We start from the raw sequence: 17,436 nt of genomic DNA, 5'->3' as shown, positions 1-17,436 counted from the left end.
TTGTAAGGCAGCCTACTTTTACACTTTAAAAAAAAAGGGGGGGGTGGAGATCCAAGGCACACACCTGGGGGATGCAGGAAATGTTAATCCACATCTCCTTTCAAGACTTCACAGAGCCAGGTGAAGTGGGACACACCTTTTAATCCTAGCACTTGAGGGGCAGAGGCAGGAGGATCTCTATGTATTTGAGGCCAGCCTGGTCTATAGAGTGAGTTCCAGGACTGTCAGGGCTGAATGATTAGACCCTGTCTTAAAAAAAAAAAACAGACAAACAAACAACAAAAAACATACTTATGACTGTCAAAAACCTCTTCTTGTGGCTAGGGATGTAGCTAAGTGATAGAGCTGTCTATCATCAGATGCAAGGCCCTAGCTTCTAGCCTCAGCACTCCAAACAAACAAAGTCTTCCTGGAAAAAAGCAAGACATAAAGACATGTGATAATCTATACAAATTTTATTTTGATATCAGTTTGTATGGAAACAAGCAGGTGTCAGCATTATGCAGGCACAGAAAAAGGGGAAAGAAAAAACTCCAGTGCTGATTCTCTTGTATTTACACCATTTGGTTTCAACAAGGACAGGAAGCTTTACTGTTAGCTTCCTGTGGGAACTCCAGTTTCTGCACCTTGCCTTGCTGCCTCTCAGCATCACGATACAACAGGGATTTCTGGGCCTTCAGCCGGCAAGCCAGGCACATGAAAATTGACTCCACGTTCTGGCTTTCTTTGGGGTCCTTGGCTGATGTCTCAAACAAGAGCATGTTGTGGGCATCAGCAAATTTCAGGGCTAAGTTGGAGGGTACCTGGATCTGTTCCCTCAAGTCACACTTGTTACCCACAAGCACCTTTGGGACTAGTGCGGGCACAGCATGCCCATTGCATTCTTGGATCCACATTTTTAAGTTGTTAAAGGAGGTCATCTTGGTGACGTCATAGACAAAGACCACAGCATGCACATTGCGGTAGTAGTGCTCGACCATGCTTTTACGGAAGCGTTCCTGGCCTGCTGTGTCCCACACCTGAACCTGCAACAAAAACCCACATGTGAAGTTGGAAAAGGAAACATGGGCACATGAGAAAAAGCATAGTCTTAAAGCATTAGAAAAATCGGTTACAAGTCCGGATACAGCAAGTGGTTCTGGACAGATTAGCAGAATGGACCTATCAAAGCTCAGAGAGAAGTTTTAGAGTTCGCTAAGTTTTTTTTTTCTTAAAATTTCTCGATAAAAATACAGAGTTGAAAAATCTAAGAGTTTTTTTATAGTTTAAAAATAGCACACAAGGGGGGCTGGAGAGATGGCTCAGAGGTTAAGAGCACTGACTGCTCTTCCAGAGGTCCTGAGTTCAATTCCCAGCAACCACATGGTGGCTCACAACCATCTGTAATGAGATCTGGTGCCCTCTTCTGGCCTGCAGGCATACATGCAGATAGAACACTGTATACATAATAAATAAATAAATCTTTAAAAAAAAAAAAAAGCACACAAGGACTGGAGAGTTGGCACAGTGGTTAACAGGACTTGTTTCGGAGGACCCAGGTTTGATTCCCAGCATCCATGCCTGTGACCACAGTCCCAGGGGATTGGATGCCCTCTTCTGACCTTGTCTAGCACATAGTGCACTTTACATACATGCAAGCAAAACACTTGTACACATAAAACAATGAGACTTTAAAAAATTAATAAAAATAGTACACAGATGGATCAAATTTTCTTGAGGGCAATGTGACAGTTTTATCAATAATCTTAAAAAATGTTTCACAACCTTAAGATCTGTAATCCTACTTCCAGGAATCTGTACTAAAGACATTGAAAAGATGATCTCAAATACTTTAAAAATATGATCAGAGTGTTACTTTTACTGAAGGAAAAATATTCACTGTGAGAGGAATAGCACTAGTATGCACAGACACACACACAAAAGTAATATTTGCACCAATTCACACCTACAATTCCAGCACTCAAGGGTAAGGCAAAAGGATTGCTGTGAGTTCAAGACCAGCCTGGGCTATATGTGAAAAAAAAAAAACTTGTCTTAAAAGTCCAAAGAGAAAGCCGGGCGTTAGTGGCACACGCCTTTAATCCCAGCACTCGGGAGGCAGAGCCAGGCGGATCTCTGTGAGTTCAAGGCCAGCCTGGGCTACAAAGCAAGTTCCAGGAAAGGAGCAAAGCTACACAGAGAAACCCTGTCTCGAAAAACCAAAAAAAAGTCCAGAGAGAGAAAGTGAGAAAGAGATATTTTTCAGGGCTGGTATGTTCAATTTTTAACTGGCTCCAAATATTTTCATAGGGTATAATCTCAATTTTAAAAAAACATTAAACACAAACATATCTGTAGGAATGCTAAAATAATATATACCAGAATGTTAATGGCTATTTGAATATAGGTAATATTTATTCTCTTTGGGTTTTTTTTTTCCTTTCCCAAATTTTCTGGTTTAAAATACATGTTACTTTATAGTGTTTTCTTTGTCATGGTTGTTGTTTTGAGACAGGGTCTTAAGGTATATACATCCCAAGCTGGCCTCAAACTAGTGATCCTCCTACCTCACCTTCCTGAGCTCAGATTATATATATGGCATGCACCTTCTTACCTAACTTTGTATTACAAGATTAGAAACACTCAGCTGAGTCAGGCCAGACTAAGCAACATAAATTGGAGGCCAGCCTGAACTACGTGAGAACCTGCTTTACTCCCATTAGAAAAGCAAAGCTAGTGTTAAAAAAAAATCTCACCATTGCTGGGCAATAGTGCTGCATGCCTTTAACACCAGCACTCTGGAGGCAGAGGCAGGCAAATCTCTGTGAGTTCAAGGCCAGTTTGATCTGTAAAGCAAGTTCCAGACAGCCAAGGGACATAGAGAAATCCTGTGTAGAAAAGCCAAAAACCAAAAAAAAACAAAAAACAGAAAAACTTGCCATTTAGCTTTATTTGCTTATTTAAATGAGATCTTATTTTATAGCCCAGACTCCTTCAAATTCATGATCCTCCTGTCTCAGCCACCCTGATGCTGGAATTACATGCTTGAACCACCATGGCTGTTTTTCAATTTATTTTTAAACTCACTTCTTTGTTATGTAAAAGATAATTTAATTTGCTCTAGTTTTCTTCTGCATCTTGGCTTTTGGGATAAAGGCCAACTTATGAAGAGAAAAATCTGGTATCAGTAGCACATGCACAGACATAATTTCCAGGAGGAATACTCTGGAAGTCAACATATATTCAAGCCCAATGTTATTTTCTGTGACATATTCAGGGTCTGGGACAGCAGATATTCATGCTCAGAATGATGATCTCAAGACCCTATAAAATGAATAAATCCTCAGTTATCAAACAAAATTTTGTTATGGCCACTAGCTTGACTACTATGACTCTTCAAATGAAGTCTATGGTCTTTATTAGGAATTAGCAGTCAGTGAGTGTAATCTATGGAATATAATTGAATCTCTTTGCTGAGTGAAGATCTTATAAGACCATCATTCTGAGCACCAGTTTCCATTGTTCTGACTCTCCTTCATCCTCCTCCAGGATCTTTTAGTGAAGCTCACTTCTAGCCTGGCCTGGCCTCGGTCCTTCTGTCTCGGCCTCCTAGAGTTGGGCTTGCTGATATTTACCACCAGCCTCAGCTTCCTCTTGGACTCTCACAGACCCTGGTCAGGCTCTCCTCCCCGTGTTTCCTGACTACAGCGGTCATTTGGTTTCTGGATGTCTCCACTCCATTGCTCCCTGAATGTTGCTGTCACAGTAGGCACCTGCATCCCTGCTTGCACCTGTATGCCATCTTCCTCTTCAGGAAATTAGGGCAGCCTCTAATGCATGTGGTGTTGAGTGGAAATAGTTAAATCTGTCTTAATTTGACCCATCCCTACCTAGGTTCAAGATACTCAGCCACATCTTTCTCAGTGACTGTGGTCCACTAGCTCACCCTTCCACAGTAGTTCCTGAGCCCAATCTCATCCACTCTTAAAGACGCAGCTTCTGCTTCTGCCTTCATCTTCAGCTCTTTCTTTAGGGGAGGAGGCCTTTTTGTGAGACAGGGTCTCTCTATTTAGTCCTGGCTGTCCTGAAACCCACTATGTGAACCAGGCTGGCCTTGAACTTACAGAGATCCTCCTGCCTCTGCATCCCAAGTGCTGGCATTAAAGGTATGAGCCACTATGCTTGGTTCAAATCTTTATTTTTTTATTTTTAATTTTAAAGATTTACTATTTTATTGTTTCTATTTTATGTGTATGGATGTTTTGTCTGCATCTCTGCCTGTGCGGCACATGCATGCAGCGCTTGCAGAGGCCAGAAGAGAGCAACAGATCCCCTGGAGCTGGAATTACAGATGGCTATCAGCCACCATAAGGGTGCTGGGAATGGAACCCCAGACCTCTGGCAGAGCAGCCAATGGTCTTAACCACTGAGCCCTGTCTCCACTCTCCCCATCTGAGAACCTTTTCTAACTTCTCTACCATTCTCTTTTCTTAGGAATTTTGGTTGCGCTTTGGGTCTACAGCATACCATTTAGAATACATTTGTGTGCTCTCTGTTCCAGCCGCGCTGCTGGTCTCTTGCTGACTGAACTGTAGGCAGTGTTTTTCAGCTTTGGATTGTGCATCACTGAGGTGGTGGTGGTGGTGGTGGTGATCAAAAGCAGTTTGGGCCTGAGCCACTAGAACAGACAGCTCAGGTATCTGCCAAAGACATTTCAGAGAAAGCATCCGACTTTGATTACATACAAAAATCAAAAATCCTCAAAGACTTTTTTGTTTCTATAAGCAGAAACAAAAAAATGATTTCTATTCCTTCTACCTCTCTGGTGCTCTGAACAGGAAGAAAGAGAGGCAGATGGGGAGAGGTATGGAGGTCAGGGGGAAGAAAACAGGCCCAGTACAGGAATATCATTTCCACTTGGCTCCAGATCTCCACTTCCCACCCCCACTCTCCAGTAGTCTTAACTCTTGCCTCTGAGTGAAGCTGAATCCCTGTCGGCCCTCAGGCATGTGGCAGATGCTTTAACACCATGAGCTCAGGATTCTAAAAATACCTGCAGGAACGCGGGTGGGAATGTGTGAGGTGTTTGAACTGAGTAAGGTTGGCTGTTTGGCTTTTCCTTGGCTTCCTAATTGTGTACACCACCCAAGTTGCCAGAACTGTAGGGAGAGCCCCTCTGCTGGAGCTCTCCTCTGCCTTTCTGAAGCTACAAAGAAAGCCTTGAAGCTTTCATGTAGAGGCTTGGGAATTCTAGGGTAGTTACTGCTCCAATTCCAGCTCTATATAAACCACATCCAAAGTTTGAGCACCCCTGCCTGTGATGAGACATAAGCCCGGAAGCAGGCTACTCCCAGCAGAAAACACTAGCGGGGATGGCCTTAAAGCCTCTAAAACGGAAGTACACCAGTCAGGCTCACTGGATGCAGGGAATGGGTTCTCTGTGTCCGGGGATGCAGTTTTCCTGTCCTCAGCATCCTTACGGTTCTTTCATCCTTGCTAGGGAGTGAAAGGAGATGCTTGCCCTCCTCTTTCTTTCCTTCCCAGTGGACATGATTGAAGCCTGCCCCTTAGCTCCACATGCCTGAGATGCTCATGACTCTCAGAGGCCCAGTAGGGTACAGTGGAAGGAATGCAAATCTCTCCCCAAACCACGTGCTAGTTGTGTGTCCTTTCTCTACTTCAGCATCCTCATCTGGCATGTCTTGTTGGCATTCCTTGAATATGCATGACACTAATAGAGATTACAGAACCCTCCAGATGTCCAAATCATGGAAGCTCAAATGCCCTTTGTAAAACAGTGCACTGTTTACACATTACTCCACACACCTCCTTCTACATGATGTAAATTATCTCATAATATTTGACACAATGCAAATGATCAAAAATACCTGGTATAATGTATTGTTTAGGGAATAAGAAAAAAGGCTGTATATGTTTAGGTAGATGTATGCATATGCACACACACCCCCATACACACACACAAGATCTCATATAGATCAGGCTGGCCTGCCTCGAACTCCTTAGGTAGCAAAAGATGACCTTGACCTTCTGATTTTCCTGTTTCTACTCCCTGAGTGCTAGGATTTCAGACAGATCACTGGGCCAGGATTATGTGTCAATGGGATTGAACTCAGGCCCCATATTTGCTAGGCAAGCATTTTTACTAACAGAGCTATACCCTTAGTCCCTACTTTGTTTTCTAAATATTTTATTCTCAGTTAGTTGGACCCCTTGAGTACAGAGGGCCGACTGGATACATTCTTTCTTCCTCTCAGGCCTGACATCACTGAATCTGCACGGACGGCTGACACAGTAAGTGCAGCTGGAAAGAGCACTCTGCCTTCTACTGCGTAGCTGAGTAAACCAACAGTCATTCCTTAACTGAGCCTCACTTTCCTCATCTCTACAGTGGGAACTTGAGCTTCTCTGTGGTTGCTAGGACGATCCCATGAAATGAGAAACCAGAAGAAGCTTTTGTGAGATGTGAAGTGCTCAGCGACTATTAGTTGTTATCATTGTCTGGGAGAGCACATCAGCCTTTAGTGCTGTGCCTCACATCTACTGGTTCTCGTTCTGGAAAGCTTGGCTCGGAAGCTTAAACAGGGCAAGAGCAGCCGTGAAGAAGAAGCAGGGAGAAAGATGCATTATCTTGCCTTGAGTGGCTTGGATAGGCCAAGATGAATGAGGTGATGGGCAAAGGTTGAGGGGCACAGGGTGGAGAGCTGCCACATCCCTGCCTGAATGAGTCTCAGCAAGCCCTCCATCCCCTGCACACACTTTTAGCTGACCTGGGTATTTTTTTTATTTAGGAGACACATCATTCTACAAATGGGCTGTGAATGGCCTTTAGTTGGAGGCCAATGGCAGAAGACAAAGGTGTAAAGAAGAGAAACCTTTACAACCTTTGCTGGATACTCCCATGGATGATGGGAACGTTTAAAAGAAATCTTTTCTTTCTTTATTTCTTTGCTTTTTCTTCTTTTTGGTTTTTGAGACAAGGTTTTTTTGTGTAGCCCTGGCTGTCCTGAAATTAGCTCCATAGACCAGGCTGGCCTTGAACTCACAGAGATCCGCCTGCCTCTGCCTCCCGAGTGCTGGGATTAAAGGAGTGCGCTGCAACCACTCAGCTAAAAGAAATATTTTTTTTTTATTAATTAGCTGGACTGTCACCTCTGTATCTATGACACACACATACACAAAGCTGACACATCTGGCAATGACAGAACAGAGACAAAGACAGACAGACAGACAGACAGGCACACACACATACACACATGGGGGAGGGGAGAGAAGCGAAGGGAGACGAGGAGTGGAAGGAAGAGAGAAAGGAGGAAAGAGGGGTTGGCAAAGAGGACACACACAGTGATGGATAATTAACCATTAAACTATCTGACAGAAGATGGAAGCTTAGAAGGCCCCACAGAAGACATGATGTCATTCTGACTGCAGGCAGCTTGTAAGGAACACTGAGCTCAACCTCCTTGCACTTACTAATGTAACACAGGACGGTGTTTTCCCCAGTGATCCACAGAGGGGGAGAACCCTGCATCTGGGCCATGCCTGCCCAGATGGGTCATAGCTGACCCACTGTGGTGGTACTCAGCCTGTAGGAGTACCCAAACTAGGCAGAAGGGCCACTTTCTGGAAATTTTACTAAGAATGGTTCGGCAATGCCTACCCACCCCCAGCCCTATTCATTGGTTTCTGCTGCTTTTAGCCCGAGCCAGACACAATATGGTTTAGCTAAACCTGTAGGTGACACATCCATAATGCATAATGGTTATTAACAGAAGCTCCTCCCTTCCTCTGGGAGTTGGAAGATGTCTCCATCTTTCCTGGATTGATCAGGAAAAGCTGTCAGCTTTCCTGGTGTTGTGTCCCTCGCACAGATAACCTTCTGGGTTAAATGGACTTAGGACTTATGTACTCTTCTAAGCCTGGCAGTGGGAAATCCAGACAGAGTGGCGGAAGGAAAAGGGATTAGCAGGCCCTCATTGTAGGCTTGATCTTGTTTGATCTTAGGTAAGTCACTTTCGCTCTCTGAGCTCCAGTTCCCTACCTATAAAATAAGGATTTTTGGATTAGAGACTTTTTTCTAAGGTCTTTTCTAGCTCTGGATACCTGTAATTCTCATGCCCAAAGTGAGATAGCCAAGGTATGAAAAGTAAACTTCAAGTACTCTGGTGAGTGTCTGGAGTGCAAGCAAAACAGATTTCTTGCTTGACTTTTATTTTATTTTTTTTATTTATTTAGTGGTGCTGAGGCTATGCCCCGAGGCCTCACATATGCTAAACACACACTCTACCACTGAACTACATCCCCAAACCTGAAGGCTCCTGGATCCTTGAGCCATAGCCTGGAGTTCCTTGCCTATATGCAACAAGACTGACTGCTTGGTAGTCTATCATCACTTCCAATCTAGGGGGCTAGATATTACCATCTAAAGCAGAGCTCATTGCAAAGAACAAGGGCTCTGGATCTCAGTCGCAGCTCTAGCAATCACAAAAGATTCCTGTGCCTTTGGGCAAGCTATTTCATCCATCTCAAACTCAGTCTTCGTTTCTGTCAAAGGGGAATGATAAAAATCCCAATTCTAGGCTGGCAAGATAGTTCAGCACTTGGCACCCAGTCTAATGTCCTGACTTCAGTTTCTGAAACTCACGCGGGGTGGGGTGGGGGGACACGGGGGACGGGTTTCACAAGTTGTCCTCTGACTTCCACACGTACACTGTAGAACATGTGTGACTTCACACACACACACACACACACACACACACACGCATTACATGTAGATTTTTTTTAATTAAAAATATTTTAGCAGGGCGGTGGTGGCACACACCTTTAATCCCAGCACTCAGGAGGCAGAGCCAGGTGGATCTCTGTGAGTTCGAGGCCAGCCTGGTCTACAGAGCGAGATCCAGAACAGAGGCACCAAAACTACACAGATAAACCTTGTCTCGAAAAAAAAAAATTTTAATCTTAATTCCTAGGGTGGCTTATCAAGTAAGACATAGTATGACTAGCTTGAGCTTTGTTTAGTCAATAAACAGAAGGTTTTTTGTTTAGTTTAGGTTTGTTTTTATTATTTATAGTTATGTGTAGGTATGTGCACATGAATGAATGTGTCTGCAGAGGCCAGAGGCATCAGGTATCTCTAGAGCTGGGATTACAGAGTCCTCTGAAAGAGGACTTTTATGTGCTTTTAACCACTGGGCCACTTCTGCAGCCCCAATAAATAGAAGTTTATTACCCCTAATTATTAAAGGCATTTCTTTTACATTTTATTTTAGATTTCTTTTGTGTGTATGAGTGTTTTGTAGTGAATGTGCAGGTGCTCCTTTCCCTGAAACCACAGTTATGGATAATTATGAGTCACTGTGTGGGGGCTGAGAGTTGAACCCAGGTCCTAGAGCGGTTGGTATTGCAGAGGGTCTGGGTTCAAGTGCTCTTAACCTCTGAGTTACCTCTCTACCACCCCATGGGGGACTGCTTGAGTATGTGTTAACCAGGAAATGTTGGACTGTAAATGTTATGAGGTACAAGTGGAGACATGGTGATTAGAGAAACAGATGGGGGCTTCAGGCTCCTGAGGATAGTCCTGATAAGGAAGATGTAGCTCTGAATAAGTCAAAGCAGGCATCCCCAGCAGAGGCTGCCATGTGTGCCACCCCTGGGATACAAGGGGGCAAGCCTAGGAGAGGTCATACTATTCTATTCTAGAACTGAGGAGTCTCTAGCACTCCCCTGCCAGGGCTGGTATTTTATCATCTCTTTTATAAGCTGACAGCCTCTACTACTGCTGGCTGAACTCTAGGGAGCCTCAGCCTGCCACACCGCACCTTTCTCTCTCTCCCCCAAAGGGCGACCAGCTTTGACAGCCATCTTCAAAGCAGGTGTGGGCACTTGTTCCTTGCAAGCAGTCAAAGCATGAGGCACAATCTACTCCTTCTTCATCTCCTGCCATTTGCCATGCTCTACCATCTTCCAGACACCCTGCTCTCTCACCTGCCAGTTCCGGCCTGGGTGCTTCAAGAGCTTACAAGGGAGCAGGTTGACCATCTCCCGGGTCTCTAGTGCCACTGAGGGTTCTGGCTGAATTTGTCCTCGGAGCTTCCTCCCTGAACTGTGTTCCAAGGCTTTGTCCTCTTGAAAATATCATCTTCCCCCCAAAGCCCATATTAAGCACTTATCTGCACGTGGTGTTGTGCTGATCTCTGTTTCTAGTGAGTCACACTGTCACAGGCTCTGCCCTCTGGGAAAAAAAAGTCTGGGATATTTGGCAGAGACTCTGAAATCCAGTTTGGTTAAATACAGGGGTGACAGGAAGGGAGGAATGGTTTAAAATCCTCCCTAAGGCCATTGGGTAAGGACTCTATCCACTATTCACCTCCCACTCCTCTTTTCTCTCCCCTTCCCTCCCCCTTCCTCTCCCTCTGCCCCTAAACCCCCACATACTTCTTTTTTCCCACTATTCAAATTCCAGATGACTTTACCACCGTCTCCTGACCTGTAAGCCCAGGGAACTCTTTAGCTCATCGTAAATAAACGATAACATTAAACATGAATGATTTTGAAGGTGTTTCAAAATGCATTCATTGATTTATTTCTACTTTGGCAAAAAAAAGCCATGTCTTAGACTTTCCAGTGTCTGATATCCATATATTAAAGAAACTAGACACCATACAGGAAGAAGCCCTGACTTGTGCAGACATTCAACATGGGAGTCCTTGAAAAAGATAGGGACAGATGCCCGCATTGATTTGAAAAGGACATGAAGCAACCCCCCTCTCCTCAGAAGTGGAAGAAGAAAAAAAAAAAACAAGAACAAATGGCAAGTTCAAAAGAATGGACTATCTCCCCAACCGGGAGGCTCTTCCTTATCTTCTCCCAGTCTTCCTGAAGCACAGTGTTTGGGTTTGTTTTCTGAAGCCATTTGAAAATGCAATCATTTTAATCACCAAGAAATCTTGCACAATTGGGAATGTTTCCCAGTTCTTCCCTCCACTTCACTTAGAAGACAGGCCAGGACATGTGGCTACTTCAGTTGTTTGACCAGCAAGAAGTTTACCTTCCCCTTTGGCCCTCCTTGGGGTCCAGCTACAGGCTCAAGCAAAGGCCAGCTATGAGTCTAGAGGAATTGGTCTTTAGTATCCCTGGTGCCTTCTTAGAAGATGTCCAGGACACACAAAGCTGTCCTTGCCATGTCCTGCTTCCTCCACCCCTCCCTGCACACTGACATATTCCTGTCTTACTGGGTTTCTACCTTTACTGCACTCAGTGAACATACAAAATATTTTTTGCTTGACCTATTTAATAAACTGTGGGGAGAGAGTCAAGGCACTTCCCCTGGCCCTCAGATGAGTTGTTTTATGTTTTCCCAATAGGCCTTCTGAAGACAATACCAGCAGAATGAGCAATGGGCACTTGGTTTGTTAGGTTCCCCAAAGCAAGCAAAGAAACAAGCACTGGAGGAAGACTGCCCCCAAAGAACTAGTTTTGGTGATTATGAAGAGCCAGTGGGTGACTCTGTCTCAGTCTTCAAAAGGGCTCACAGCTCTGTGACACAACCAGCTAGCTCTCCACTCCACCCCCATTCCAACTCAGCCCTAATCTGAAGTGTAAACTATAATTTAAAATAAAGCAGTTTTCACGCTCCATGAATTTCCAACCTTCCTAATGTCACAGGGCTTAGCCAAGATGATTTTTTTTTGTAGCCTATTGACACCCAAGAGGTAGAAAAGACCTCAAGATTCGTAAAGTGCTTTGGGATCCATCCCACAAGACTAGCACCAGAGATGTCTCAGGCCTTCCTGTGTTCAGGGGTGTCTCTCCTGCTCAGGGTCGAGGACAATTTCAAACCTGCTTTTCCAGGCAGGAGCTCTAGGGCGAGGGCAAAGGGTAAGAATGCAATCACTCTGCCTTGCCAGAAAAATTGGGTTAGGTGGGGATGGGGGCCCCCGAAAGAAGCTAAAAAGGGGGTGAGGATGTAGCCAGGGTTTTGAGCTCGGCAGGTGGCGACACAACCAACGCTAGACATTTATTATCACTAGAGCTATACCTCAGGCGAAACCCCCTCCCAGGTCCCTCCCTTCCCGGACCTGACCAGCTGGATCACCTTGATCTTCTCGCCCTCGATTTCCACGGTCTTCTCCCTGAAGTCCACACCGATAGTGGCCTCAGTCTTGTCTGGGAAAGTACCCCCGCAGAAGCGGAAGGTCAGGCAAGTCTTGCCCACGTTGGAGTCCCCAATCACGATGATTTTGAAGATACGAATCTGCACATACTGGTCCATCGATGAGTCAAGCTCTAGGGATGTCAAACCAGCAGCTGAAGCGGGCTGTAAGCTCCCATGGCCCAAGATGGGCTGCGCCATCTCCCCGGGACAGGACCGGGGTCCCAACCCCACTCGAGGGCTCCACACAAAGAAAGCGGCCACGTTAGTGCGCTCAAGGCGAGAGAGCTTTGTGCGTGTGTGTGTGTGTGTGTGTGTGTGTGTGTGTGTGTATGTGTGTGTGTGCGCGCGCGCGTGTGCGTGTCTGAAGTGTGTGTCCGCCTGTGTGTGCGTGCGCCGGCAACGTGTGTGCACGCGCACTTGAAGGGGGTGCTCTCACCCTAGGCACCCCTCCTCCTTCCCCAGTGCACCCTCCTTGCAGCTCCCAGGCACAGACACAAAAGCTTGAGAGAGAAGAAACGGAGAACCGGCCGGTCTTGAGCCGCCTCCTTCTGCCTGTGTGTGAGCTTCAGGACTGCAGGCTCAGGCTGTGCCGCGCCTTAGCCTAGACCCTCCCCTGTCTGGACCCCAGGGACACACTGGAAGGAGAAAGCCCAAGCAGCACAGGGAAAGGGATGAGGAGAGTGGCACACGCCACCCCAGAAGAGCCTTCCCTTCTTGTCCCCAGTTCTGCGGTGGGATTCAGGTTTCCCACTCCCACTTAACTTAGAGCGCATAGGGTCAGTGGGCAGTGAGCACAGCTGGGGAGGACAAAGAGAACTGTACCCTAAGGCATCACTGGAGAGCTTCGGGTCCGGCGCAGCACTAGGCGGTGGAGGATCGGATATACCTCTTTCACCTCCACAGCAGCTGACAGCTGTGCCGCTGTGGTTCCCTGCCTCCCCCAAGTCTTAGGATAAAGAGGTGTTCAGTCTTACTGAGTAAGCAGGTGCACTTTGGGGGCCCAAGGAATTGGGGAGGGCACTGACAGGACACCAGTACACGCAGTGGCTTGTGGAAAGCCCCCATGCAGCTGAAAGGAGGCAGACATGGGGCACGGGTGTGAATGTGTAGGGGATGTTACAGTTTCTGTCAAAGACTTGCCAGATGTAGGGGGGCGCGTACCAGGCGCCAACCTCCCCTCATCACACCACGAGCACCCACCCTCTGAATGTTCAAGAGGGCGGCTCCCATTGGCTGCTGCAGTCGGTTGTGTTTGGCTGGCCAATGGGGAAGGCCCGCCGCGGGAGAGGGCCATACAGAGGATAGGAGAGGGGGGAAACTAGTGGGGACAGCTCCAGCAAAGGCGGACTTTGTTTCTGTAGCAAACCATTACAGGCCCAGGTGAGGGCGCATAGGACATGACATAAACCCCACAATTCCTGACACTCTGAGCCCTTCATAGAGCCCTAAGTTGTCCCAGAATGGCGGAGTTTCAAATGGAATTGAGAATCCCTAGGAGGGCTCACCCACCCCCTGAAAGTGAATGTAGAACAAAGTGGTTGGGTCTAATTTGCCAGAAGCCTAGATTATGCTTGGAAGATGATAAATGAATACAACTTTCTTACAGTGTCAGAGGGCAGCTTCCCAAGGCTTGCTGACCATCACACAACTTGGTCTAGACCCGTATTCCTTCTCCCAAGTGAGTTTCGGGTTCAGAATTAGTATGAAATCAACTTAGGTACAATTTGCATACAATAAAGAGCACCCGTTTTGTATTTGTTTTAGGAATTTCCTCATCTCCCTCATATTTCATAGACTAAGGTAGTACTAACGTATGCCATTAGCATCCATGTATGGGATATTGCTAATGTCTTCAAGGTCAGGGGTTCCAGCAGCACACATGAGCTGCCATTTTGCATGTGAGGCTGATCTCCAAGTAAGAGACAATGTGATTAAATCCATTTCCTCTAAGGAAAAATAAAACAATTCAGTATCTCAGTGATGTGTGTGTAAGCATATTGGAATGTGAATGTTCAGCCAAATTCAAGTTATTCAAAATACAGTCTTCTATTTAATCTTATTCCTGAGTTAGGAGATGTATTTATAGCCCTTTATCATACATGTGGGTCACCCATTTCTAAAACCCTTGATTTTATTAGTCAACATTAAAACCATCCAGAGAAGGAGTTGGTTAATCCAAGACCATCACTATGTATACCAGCAATCATCATGGCACAGTAGTTTTGTTTTTCAGTTGACTGTTTTCTATATAATAGAAATTATTATTCGATTATTTCTTGTTAAAAACAAAAAACCTCTCATGCCCCAAGTGATCTATGCTCTTGGAAGAGTAACTGTATTGATAAGGTAGGAGGGCTGGCCCAGTTGGTACAGTGCTTGCCTGGCAAGGTAGAGGCAAGATAATCAGAGGTTTAAGGTCATCCTTGGCTACAGAGTGAATTCGAAGCCAGATTGGGCTATAGGAGACTGTCTCCAAAAAAAGTGAGGGGAAGTAACTATTAATGCCACAGCCTTTACAGTCAGTGGAAAGAGGTTCTGCCAGCTTACGGGTAGAATTTACGTCAAGAGAAAACATTCTGTCTACCTACAATTATTCAGATGCTTCTGGCAAAAAAAGTTGTCACTGGGTCTACCTTTGTAAGTTTAAAATTTTGATTTCTAGAAATATGATATTTCACAATGGGTTTTTATCCTAATGAAATGTTTGTTACCACATACTTTTGGAATTAGTTTGGCGAGTATATTGCTAGGGTAAAAAGAGTAAAATACAGTTTTTAAGTAAAAGGACAAGAGAAACGCCTCTTTGTACCTATCACAAAAAACATGTATTTTGCACTTTTTGTTTTAATTATGCATTATTAGATTATTTTTAATATATTCAGTTGTTTCATAATTGCACCTGACTATCATAATTTTGATAGTATTTTTTCCAAAGCCGTCTTTATCAGCAGCCATAGTTAACTTTGTATTAAACGAATGCATGTTTGTTATTAACCTTTATTATTAACCTGCTGTTGTTGTTAAAAGATTGCATCTCACTATGTTATTCCAAGCTGACCCCTAAGCTGCTTGGATCAAGTGCTCCTCTTGCCTCAGTCCCTCAGTATACTTTGGATTTCTAGAAATAACAAGGAGCAATATCTATGCTTTTAAAATATAAAATACATTTAGTTTATTCTGGAATTTGTATTTTCAATATTAATCCCCCAAAGCAGATCTAGATTTAAAAAAATGTCGCTCTTGAAGGCTGGAAAGATGGGTCTGTGGTTAAGAGGACTTGTTCTTGCAGATGATTGCGGTTCAGTGCTCATCACCTACATGGTAAACTGTCCATAACTCTAGTTCCAGGGGATATGATGTTATCTTCTGACCTGTGAGGGCACCAGGTATGCACATGCATACCTTACATGCAAGCAAAACAGTCATACACATAAAATAAAATAAATCTTTTTTTTTCTTGAGACAGGGTTTCTTTGTGTAGCTTTGGCTGTCCTAGAACTAGCTCTGTAGACCAGGTTGGCCTTGAACTGACAGAGATCTGCCTGCCTCTTCCTCCTGAGTGCTGGGTGGGATTAAAGATGTGGACTACCACCACCCCGGCAAAAGAAAATAAATCTTAGAAAATGTTACTCATTAATTACATTTTGGGCCTTTGGAGGGAGCTGTCTTTTTGCTGTTCGTTTTTGAGACAGGGTCTCTCTATGTAGCCCTGGCTGGGCCTCCAACTCACAGAAATCCCCCTGCATCTGTGCCCCTAGTGCTGGGATTAAAAGCATGTGACACCACATCCAGCTTGTTTTTATTTGTTTGTTGTTTTGTTTTGTATTTGTTTTTCTTTTTTCTTTTTTTTAAATCGAGACAGGGTCTTCTGTAGCCCAGGCTTTTCCCCAACTCACTAAATAGCTGAGCTTGAGCTCTCGATCCTCCTGCCTCTGCCCCCACGTGCTGTCATTACAGGTATGCGACACCGCTCATAGCTTCATTACTTGCCATTTTAAACATTGATCAAATCTGCTGAATGGATAAAGAAACTTTGGGTGTTTTCATGCAATGAATCCTGTGTCCTGGGTAAACTTCCTAAAATATGCCTTTGCAATTGCATCCCCTACTCACTTCCAAGAAAAAAAGGGCCAGGCGGTGGTGGCGCACGCCTTTAATCTCAGCACTCGGGAGGCAGAGCCAGGCAGACCTCTGTGAGTTCGAGGCCAGCCTGGTCTCCAAAGTGAGTTCCAGGAAAGGCGCAAAGCTACACAGAGAAACCCTGTCTTGAGAAACCAAAAAAGAAAAGAAAAGAAAAGAAAAGAAAAGAAAAAAAGGAATTTCATCACTTACAAGGGTTAGGGCCAAATTCATTTGACAGTTCAAATTTGGCCCCATCACACTTACTGTCCTTATCACTACTTCCTAATACAGTATGTCTTTTGTCATTGTCTCCTGAAAATGTACTGAACTTTATTTCTGGAAATTTATTTTGTTATTACTATTTAAAACTTCAGAGGGTGTTTGTGTGTGGTGCTTCAAACTGAATGGAGGATTTTGTAGTGGTAGTCAAACACTGCCTCTGAGCTATACTCCCAGCCCTGGGGCGTTGTTTTGAAACAGTTTTTGTTGCTCAGGTTGGTCTATAGTTCATGATTAGATTCCATGTGCTGAGAAATGATAGGCTTGCATCCTTAAGTCCAACTGTCTCCAGACCAGTTGAGGCAATTGGGTGACTTGTCCAAGTAGCAGAGACAGGATTCAACCTAGGTCCCTGTGGAGTCCAGGTCAACATGCATAAAACCCAAAAATATTACCTTCAGTCTCAGTGCATCCACCCTCTGAAATACTATTCGTTCTCCTCCACTACTTGAAAATTACTGATCATCCTTCAAGACATAGCTCAAATAACACTTCTTTATTAAGTTTCCCCCTACGGATTCCATCCCAAACCCCTTTCTTGAAATGGCTCTGTGGTAGGTATCATTTAAATGACCAATAGACCCATTTCTCGAACTAAACAGAGATCACTCTCCATACTTTTTATATCCACAAAAGCCTCTTACATAGTACTGTTCAATAGCAAGGGACAGCATCTCCTCACCAGGAAGCCTTCGCTGGCCTGATATGAACCAAGCTGGCTTCAAATTTACTTGCTGTTCGCCCGTCTTTGCCTCTACCTCCCCAGTGGGAGGACAGGCAGTATACCACCGCATACAGCTTCATTAGATACTTAATATGCAATTCAAATCTTTGAAAAAGGTGTATGTGTTCTGCCCACAGGAGAGCAAAAGACCTATTTT

General features: G+C 44.7%; 1 protein-coding gene across 1 annotated transcript; it reads right to left on the bottom strand.

Moving 5' to 3' along the window:
* Window positions 1-498: 498 nt before the first annotated feature.
* On the bottom strand, window positions 499-12,384 carry Rab33a (RAB33A, member RAS oncogene family). Its single transcript, XM_059251346.1, has 2 exons — window positions 12,095-12,384; window positions 499-1,025 (listed from the first exon to the last, which is right to left on the bottom strand). Exons 1-2 carry the CDS (start codon window positions 12,350-12,352, stop codon window positions 570-572), a joined length of 714 nt encoding a protein of 237 aa, XP_059107329.1. The 5' UTR covers window positions 12,353-12,384; the 3' UTR covers window positions 499-569.
* Window positions 12,385-17,436: the final 5,052 nt, after the last annotated feature.

Source organism: Peromyscus eremicus, chromosome X, assembly GCF_949786415.1.
Source record: "Peromyscus eremicus chromosome X, PerEre_H2_v1, whole genome shotgun sequence".
In the NCBI taxonomy this organism is placed as follows: domain Eukaryota; kingdom Metazoa; phylum Chordata; class Mammalia; order Rodentia; family Cricetidae; genus Peromyscus; species Peromyscus eremicus.
The sequence above is the reverse complement of the archived record's forward strand: the minus strand, read 5'-3'. Positions and strand labels throughout refer to the sequence as shown.

What these genes read in the sequence shown, in the direction of transcription:
- Rab33a (XM_059251346.1), bottom strand. Translation starts at nt 12,352, where the DNA reads ATGGCGCAGCCCATCTTGGGCCATGGGAGCTTACAGCCCGCTTCAGCT. An exon ending in TCGAGGGCGAGAAGATCAAG is followed by an intron (nt 1,026 to 12,094) that starts GTGATCCAGCTG and finishes TTTTTGTTGCAG; the next exon opens with GTTCAGGTGTGGGACACAGC.